This window comes from Dendrobates tinctorius, unplaced genomic scaffold, assembly GCF_039654945.1.
Source record: "Dendrobates tinctorius isolate UK_male_01 unplaced genomic scaffold, ASM3965494v1 ptg000069l, whole genome shotgun sequence".
NCBI classification, from domain to species: domain Eukaryota; kingdom Metazoa; phylum Chordata; class Amphibia; order Anura; family Dendrobatidae; genus Dendrobates; species Dendrobates tinctorius.
Window position 1 is genome coordinate 1,098,679 of NW_027361737.1, and position 8,742 is coordinate 1,107,420.

Here is an 8,742-nt window from a genome sequence, read left to right on the forward strand (position 1 = left end):
GCTGTGGAAAGCAGCCTTGTGTTCTGCAGGGCTGTCCACTAAGGGCGGTGAGATTTACCATGTCATGACAGAAATACACTGGGTTATAGGAGGATTTTCAGATATATAGCAGCCTAATATTATCAGGGTTCTCCATGTGCTCATGTGGATGGTCTTAGGTCAGAGGTCAAACTCCATGGTATTTCAGAAGCGACTTCAATGGAGAATTCCTTCAACACTCATCTAACTACATTCCCAGTAGTAATAATATATATATATATATATATATATATATATATATATATATATATAACATACTTCTGTTCCCTTTCACATTTAGCAAGGAACAGTTTTTACAAAAAAAAATGCTGCATGTAAAATATTTACTTCCATGTTTTGCCATTATTTATTCTGTTTCATTGTAAAGCAAATGTATCCTGCATTAACATTAAATCATATTAGAGCAGAGTAACTGATGTCTATGTGGTCCTGCCAATAAAGCTTCTTTGAATGTGAACATTCTGATGCCACCAACATGGGAAATAAAATAATCGTGGACAAAATCTGACCTGACAAAGACATTTATACCTTTATACTGTGATTGAATGTCACATACATACATCTATCTATTATCTATTATCTATCTATCTATCTATCAATTATCTATCTATAGATCTATTAAGTATCTATCAATCTATCTGTACTGTATCTCTGTGTAGAAAAAAATGGCAGCAGCAGCACCATGGAATATTGGGTAGAAGCCCCTAGACACCGACTTGAGGTCCACTATATAGAATATAAAAAAGGCGAGCAGCACTCCAAATAAAGTGTTAAAAAGTGGGGTTTATTGACCCATCTCAAATACTTGTGCCGATAGCATCTGCCTAATCACCATGTAAACCTCTCTACTGTGTTAGCATATACCACACATACACATCTATCCATCCATCCATTAACTATCTACTTGCTGCAACTAACAAGGCATGAATACATAGGTGTGCATAAATAAATGCACCCATGTATGCACATCTAGAGATTATACACTTAGGTGGAGATGTAATCCCTGGGAATACATGTCAGGCTTTCGGGACTGAGTGAGCATGTCTAATATATATATGATCGGACTCTGGCTATGGTAATTAGATATAAAAGTCTTCTATTTTCTCTCCTAACTTTCCATCCCGAGACAATGCTAACCACAGAATGAAGGGATCAGAAAGCAGCAGCGGAAGGCGATTTCTTCCCATTCCCACAGACTATTGGCATGGTAATATCCTCTCCAACCTTCTCTCACCTCAGATATTCTTACTGATTGCTGTTTAAGGGGTCAGCACAATAGATTTTCTGAGCAAGCAACCCTACAGCAGAGAGGCTGGGGCTGCTGGGACTATTAGTTCTCTGGCTTACCTACTACTCCACCTGTTGCCAGAATGGCTTCCTGGGATCCTGGGGGAACCTGAGCTGGTCCTTCATGCTGTCAGCCTTTATTTCTTGCCTTGCCGGCTTTCTAGAAGCGGTTAGGGAAAGTATAATGATGAGGCAGAAATGAGCCGTCAGGACGGCATTTTAATGGCTTATATTGTCACGTTGGTGCATGTGGCTTTGAACTCGCACAAGTCTCCTTCCCCGCAGAGAGCGTCGCAAATCTCACTTGATAACTTCTACAACTACAACTTTTTTTTTTTTTGCGTGGAAGTTTACAGGTTTATAGATATCTGGTGTGTACTGGATCCGAACTGTAATAAGCCAACTATTGCCAGGCTGTAGCATCTATTAGGGGCATGTGATTAATAAAATTAGAGGGGGTGAGCTGAAGACCCCCATGATGACCACAGCACCTTTCAGTGCATTTCATGCAAATGTTAAGATTCCCTTTGCATTGCCCCTTGTTTTCCCCCACCATGTGCATGGATGGGTCACCATCTCTAGATTTATGGTTTCCATTTTACTTCTCTCCCTTTAAATACATAACTGTGTAAGATGAATGTAATGGGGTTTGGAATAGTGAAATCATCACATGATCAAATATTGGATTTCTGGAGCTGTAAATGTGAGTTCTAGCCCATTGTTATGATAAGGACATGTAAAGTGACTCCATTACAATTTCAATAGCCTTGATACCTGGTTTGGGCGGTTTACTCAGCCTCCCCCCTATTGAAAAGATGCGCTAAAGTTTTCTTTGTCAAGGAGTGAGAGTTGCAAGAATGAGTCATTGAGGCAGATAACAAAGGGCAAATGGAATGATTCCTGCCCCAACTTCCATTACTAGAAAATAATTAGAGATAATGAATATGCACAGGAGAGAATAATGACAGGGTAAATAAAGGGTGTAAAAAATCATAGCAAATCATGTATTAATGCATTCCAAGCCCCCACTATTCAGTCCTAGGTATAATGTATGGTCCTGGCTGTTAGTGGAGGTGGCAAAATCAGAATATATGCTCATTATTCCTACACACTTGGCTCACACAGGTTCATCGTGATTTGCTTCTAAAATAAAACAAGCAAGTGTCGTCTGTCTGCACTGAGTCCAAAGATCTGCACTTTCCTGAGCAAATCCAAGGGAGAGCAGTCCTATTCCTGCTCACTCATCTGAAGGTCAGTAACAATGGCTCTGCCTGATATCTCTACAGTCCTCTGCTGGCTATAGGGGAATTTCACTAACTGTGACTAGGGTGACTGATTTGTGATATATATATATATATATATATATATATATATATATATGGGATTTTCATTGTCACCAAAATATATACTAAGTTATGAGAAACAGGAGGAAAAGAATATATATGGAAAGAAAAAAAAAGTCCTGGAATGGAGAAAATAAAACAAAACACCCCACAAAGAGTTAATAAACAATCAGAATAACAGATTAGAAAAAAAATAATAATGAAATAAAATATTTAGAAAAAAAATATTGTCACCCACCTGTGTTGTGATGGGTACAGAATACAGGGAATAATTCTGAAAAGAAAAGGAAAAAGGGAACACATGCAGAAGAGTCACCTCCCTGGTAATGTCATGTTTGGGTGATGACTTCAGTGGAGATGTATACTGAGAAAATAAAGAAGGCTTGTTGTTCTAGGAATAAGATGTGGAGAACTGAAGAAGTAACGGGGGTTTTGCAAGATTTTTTTTCCCTCCTGTAGAATTTGGGCTGGAAAAAAAAAAGTTGCTACTCCTAAAAAACATTGTTTGTCCTGAGCAGTGTCAGCCTCCCTGACACAATACCTGGGATGGATGGGTGCAGGCAGCCAATGGCAGGGAGGCTGGGCCTCTGGGAGGCCTTGGGAGGAGAGGCAAGGGTGCAGGGGGAGAGGGCGACCACCAATGGGCTCTGACGTCCGTCCACACGTTCCTCCGCCCCCTCCACCCATTCATCAGGGGGGACTGAGTCGTCCTTTCAATTCATTTATCTGCAGGAATGATTGCCGCTATCAGTCTCCGGCTCACCGCCCGACTGAGGAGGTGAAAGTTTCTCCCCAGGAAGATAAACCGCAAAAGACAATATTGTGCATGATTTGATCGCAGAGAAAAAAAAATAAAACAAGAGAAAGGAAGAAGTCTTCCCGAATAATAGCAACATTCCCATGCACGGTCCCGCTGCAGAGATCTCATCGATGTGAAGCAGCGCGATCACGATCGATCTCCTCCTGAGCGGCGCACAGTTTGGTTGGTGGGCGATCGACGAAGGAGAAGCGATGCTGCTGGACGCAGGACCCCAGTATCCGGCCATAGGAGTCACTACCTTCGGCTCCTCCAGGCACCATCACTCCACGGGCGACGTGACGGATCGAGAAGTGGGTCTGGGCATCAACCCTTTCGCAGATGGAATGGGCGCCTTCAAGATTAACCCGAGCAGCCACGATCTCGCCTCGGGCCAGACGGCGTTCACTTCCCAGGCTCCGGGCTACGCTGCGGCCGCCGCGCTGGGGCATCACCACCACCCGGGACACGTCAGCTCCTACTCCAGCGCAGCCTTCAACTCCACCCGGGACTTTCTCTTCCGTAACCGGGGCTTCGGTGACGCTGCCAGTGCCCAGCACAGCCTGTTCGCCTCCGCTGCGGGGGGCTTTGGCGGACCCCACGGCCACACTGATGCTGCAGGACACTTGATTTTCCCAGGACTACACGAGCAGGCGGCCGGCCATGGCTCCCCTAACGTGGTGAACGGACAGATGAGGCTGGGCTTCTCTGGAGACATGTATGGGAGACCAGACCAGTATGGACAGGTGACCAGCCCCAGATCTGAGCACTATGCGTCCACCCAGCTCCATGGCTACGGCCCTATGAACATGAATATGGCTGCCCACCATGGAGCAGGGGCCTTCTTCCGTTACATGAGGCAGCCGATCAAGCAGGAACTCATTTGCAAATGGATTGAACCCGAGCAGTTGTCAAACCCCAAAAAGTCGTGCAACAAAACTTTCAGCACCATGCACGAGCTGGTCACACATGTGACGGTGGAGCACGTCGGGGGCCCCGAGCAGTCCAACCACATCTGCTTCTGGGAAGAATGCGCCCGAGAAGGGAAGCCCTTCAAAGCCAAATACAAGCTGGTCAACCACATCAGGGTCCACACCGGGGAAAAACCCTTCCCCTGCCCCTTCCCTGGCTGCGGGAAAGTCTTTGCCCGATCAGAGAACCTGAAGATCCACAAGAGAACTCATACAGGTATTTATCTCCTTTCTTATATACCGTGGTTTAAAATTGTGCACTATTCCGTCACAACCTTCCTACACGTTTCGTTCCGTTTCATGACGCATTTTATACTTTATTTTTTATACCCTATAGCGTCGGATGAATATTTCGTTTTTTGTATTCATTTCTTCTTCCCTCCGTTATCGGCGCCGGATCCGTTTCGCAGCCTATGTTTATTTATGTTCCCTCCGTTATCGGCGCTGGATCCGTTTCGCAGCCTATGTTTATTTATTGATGTCTTCCAGCAGAACGAAAATAAACCTGTCTTTGACCTGTCAGATCTGTCTCAGCTTATCCGGATAAGCTTAATTGTGTTACCGCGGAAATTCGTGCTAAATATTCAATTATCCTATTTTCATTTGGAATTGACAAATATTTGTTGAAAAAATCGAGTTATGTAGTCATTGCCATCAATCAAAGCCAATGTATGGCGGTGACCGGGAGACAAATGTGGGCTCTCATCTGCCAGGACGGAGGGCGGGCGGGAGGGGGATCGGCTCTGCTTCCTATCTGACCCTAAAACGCAGAAAGTCAGACGGCTAGTGTGCTTTATGATCTAGTCTGATTTCAATGAATTAAATAGCAAAATGAATGTGTAGAAGATCTGTTGGGCTGCTCATTGACAATTCATTTCATGCAGATTCCGCTGGGTTCCTGGATTCGATGACATGTGTTTTGTATTTTTGTTTCCTTGTGCGCTTTACAATAGGAGAGAAGCCTTTTAAGTGTGAGTTTGAAGGCTGTGACAGACGATTTGCAAATAGCAGCGACCGTAAAAAACACATGCACGTCCATACTTCCGACAAGCCCTATCTGTGTAAGATGTGTGACAAGTCCTACACCCACCCGAGCTCCCTCCGAAAACACATGAAGGTAAAGGACTCCTCTGTGCGCCACACTGCCCACTCCCGGGGCTCGGCAGGGTATTGGGGGGCTCTCCGGGGTACAGCTGGGGCAGGGAAATAGCCAGCCATGCTTCACTCATTATATGTGGAGTCCTGGCCGCTGCGGCTCGATTATTTCCTGTTACCATCCATATAATAATATATATACTCTGGCTCTATTATACTTTATGTCTGCAGTTATATTGGAGAATATTATAGTTTCAGTTTAGATAATACTGACTGATATATATATATCTCTGGTAGATCTTAGTTTCTATGTATATATATACACATACATACATATATATAATTTGCTAGCTCTATCTCTTTCTCTATATATTATATACTGCTCAAAAAAAATAATGGGAACACTGAACAATATATTGTACTGTTTAGTATTCCCTTTAATTTTTTTAGCAATATATATATAGACTTCTTTCTCTGTATATATATAGATAGATATATATATTTAACTGAATGATTTTTTTTCTCTGTGTATATATATATACATATAATTTGAATAGCTCTATCTCTTTCTCCATGTATTATATATAGACCTCTATCTGTATATATAGATAGATATGTATCACTGATAGATATTTTTTCTCTGTGTATATATATGTATAATTTGATAGATCTGTTCCTTTCTCTATATATAGACTTCTCTCTCTGTATATATAGAAAGAACTATATATATATATATGGATAGATCTCACTTTTTCTTCCCCTGTAATATATATATCTTTCTCTCTATCTTTGTATAATTTTATGCTATGATTCTGCCTTCTGAAAATGTTTCTGACCCTATAGACTATTCAGACTACACATACAATTCTGGAATATTATTTTGCTACTCTGTATTTCATCTCACTTCTATATGATTTGTCCAGAGAGTAAAGTCCTGTTGCTCCAGTGCTAGAATCCTATTGCCCTCTCTCACATCTCTAGCATTGTTTCTATGTGTCCGGCCATACTCCCTGATCTTTCATTATTTTTGCCCCATCCATTCTATTATTATTATTACTATGATTATTCTATGGCCATAACCTGTAGTAGTGGCCGCTGGATGTATTTCCCAGGGAGCCACAATATACACACTCCTCATTTCTGGCTCCAGTATATACAGTCTGCACTTTCCTGATCCCTTGATAACAGAGGACAAATGCTGCCCACTTTGCTGTTAAACCCCTCTCTCTCTCTCTCTCTTTTCTCCCCCCCTGGCAACCAACAAAAAAGCTTTCTGCCAGTCTACACCCCGCGTCCAATCTCTTGTGTTCTTCCAGGAATACATAAGGGTTGTGTGTTCGATGATACAAGATGGAGGGAATCCCTGGCAGAAGTTGACCACGTTGTGCCACTTGCCTGTTATTACAGTGGATGTATAGAATCTATAATGGATCTATAGGGATTAGCATTGTGAATGGCTTTTATAGATCTACGTTTTTCTCTCTCTCTCTCTTGTATAGGTCCACGAATCTTCTTCCCAGGGGTCCCAGCCTTCCCCAGCAGCCAGCTCAGGCTATGAATCTTCAACGCCCCCAACAATTGTGTCTCCTACTTCAGAAAACCAGAGCACCAGTTCCTTATCCCCTTCCTCCTCAGCAGTCCATCACACGTCCGGTCACAGCACGCTCTCATCAAATTTTAACGAATGGTACGTTTAAATAAACACATATTTAACAACAACAACAAAAACAACAACAACAAAAAAACAAAAAAGACTTCCACATTAATGATGAACACTTCCAGTGTAATCCTAAGCTGCCACCTAGACCCAGGATGGAATCACAATGAAGAATGAGACCTTGTACTGCAATGTCTACAGGCTTTGGTAGAACAAAAAATATAAGGGGATTGATTGTAGGATGCATGAGAAGAGTTCCCAGGCCAAAAGCCAACTGTGTAGGGTTTAATGAACCACTAATTAGAGGTCTCAATCTGCATGTCTCTTCTTCTGGCGGCCTTTTTTTGGTGGGGGGGTTGTAAATACAGAATTATTAGGTGAAGAAATGTACTGTTGATTTTGTACATAGTTGTATAACAAGGGGTATGTGGACTTGTGATCACTGCATCTCTGTGTGCTGGGGTGGAGAAGGAGGACAGCAAGGATGTTCTAGTAAATGTGTTCCCAAATGTGACCTCCATTGTGTTCTGCTGACAGTCTAAGCGTCCACCTAACAGACAGTGTGCTTCTCTGTATAAAGTGCAAGCTCTTCGTCCCAAAAGTCCAGTCCGGTTTATTTAGTGCAGTGATATGTTGTTTCTTATTACACGTCATGTCAAAAATGAATTCGTTCAGTGCAAGCCTGGAACTTTTTATCGTGTTACGATCTGTTACATTTTTTTTTTTGTTCATGTAAAGTGATATTAAAAGATACAAAAAAATTGATATATCTGTCCGTTGCTTTTGCACCATTAATGTATATAGAGGTCATCCTTTTTTTTTTTCCTCCCCTCCCCCTATTTATCCGCATGTAAAAGGGCAGGTTTATACATGTAATTAACAGAATATTCAATATTTATGGATAGATAACAAAATAATAATTCGTATGTAAAATTAAAAAAAAAAATTCGTATGTAAAATTTTAGTCCTCAAAGGTGTTTCGTAATATTTCGTACACGATTAAAGACTATGATAATATCCGTCCTTTGTGGGAGGCATCCTTATTTAATAAATCACCCCCACCCAAGATAAGGTCACAGAGTACTATCGTGATCTATGGAGGAACCCTTACCCCCACTTAGCACATAGAATATTCTATTTATTATCTGCATTGACAGCAGAAGCACTTTAGTCAATTCGATTTGTATATTTGTGTTCTTCTCTAGAATCCTGAATAAAGGCCTTGGAGGCTAGAACATGTCTTTCTGAAGTACATTAACCATGTTCATGCTGCATCGTGTCTCATTGAGGTCTATGGTGGGGCATGATAGCAGAGCTCCCTCTTATGTATCATGTACAGCACATTGGATCCGCCTGAAGGGTCGATTTTTATCTAAATCAATTTAGGTTGCAGTTTTTTTTCTTGCTTATTAACAGACTCCTCCAAAAAAAAAAAAATCAAGGCGCACTAATTCTATGTAAGTTGATTATCTATGTCTTGTATTTATTTCTAATTTACTTAAGAAATTCGTTCCATTGACTGGCGTTGGTACAGTAGATTTGTAAATGAGGAGG

General features: G+C 41.8%; 1 protein-coding gene across 1 annotated transcript; it reads left to right on the plus strand.

Moving 5' to 3' along the window:
• Positions 1–2,464: 2,464 nt before the first annotated feature.
• Positions 2,465–8,207, plus strand: ZIC1 (Zic family member 1). The gene is made up of 4 exons (XM_073581060.1): positions 2,465–2,577; positions 3,402–4,653; positions 5,390–5,553; positions 7,031–8,207. The coding sequence occupies exons 2-4, from the start codon at positions 3,681–3,683 to the stop codon at positions 7,226–7,228; spliced, it is 1,335 nt and encodes a 444-aa protein (XP_073437161.1). The 5' UTR covers positions 2,465–2,577; positions 3,402–3,680; the 3' UTR covers positions 7,229–8,207.
• The last annotated feature ends 535 nt before the right edge of the window (positions 8,208–8,742 follow it).

Excerpts from the sequence above, each read along its gene's own strand:
- ZIC1 (XM_073581060.1), top strand. The coding sequence starts at position 3,681 with ATGCTGCTGGACGCAGGACCCCAGTATCCGGCCATAGGAGTCACTACC. Across the intron at positions 4,654-5,389 it reads CCACAAGAGAACTCATACAG|GAGAGAAGCCTTTTAAGTGT; the intron begins GTATTTATCTCC and ends GCTTTACAATAG. Across the intron at positions 5,554-7,030 it reads CCCTCCGAAAACACATGAAG|GTCCACGAATCTTCTTCCCA; the intron begins GTAAAGGACTCC and ends TCTCTTGTATAG.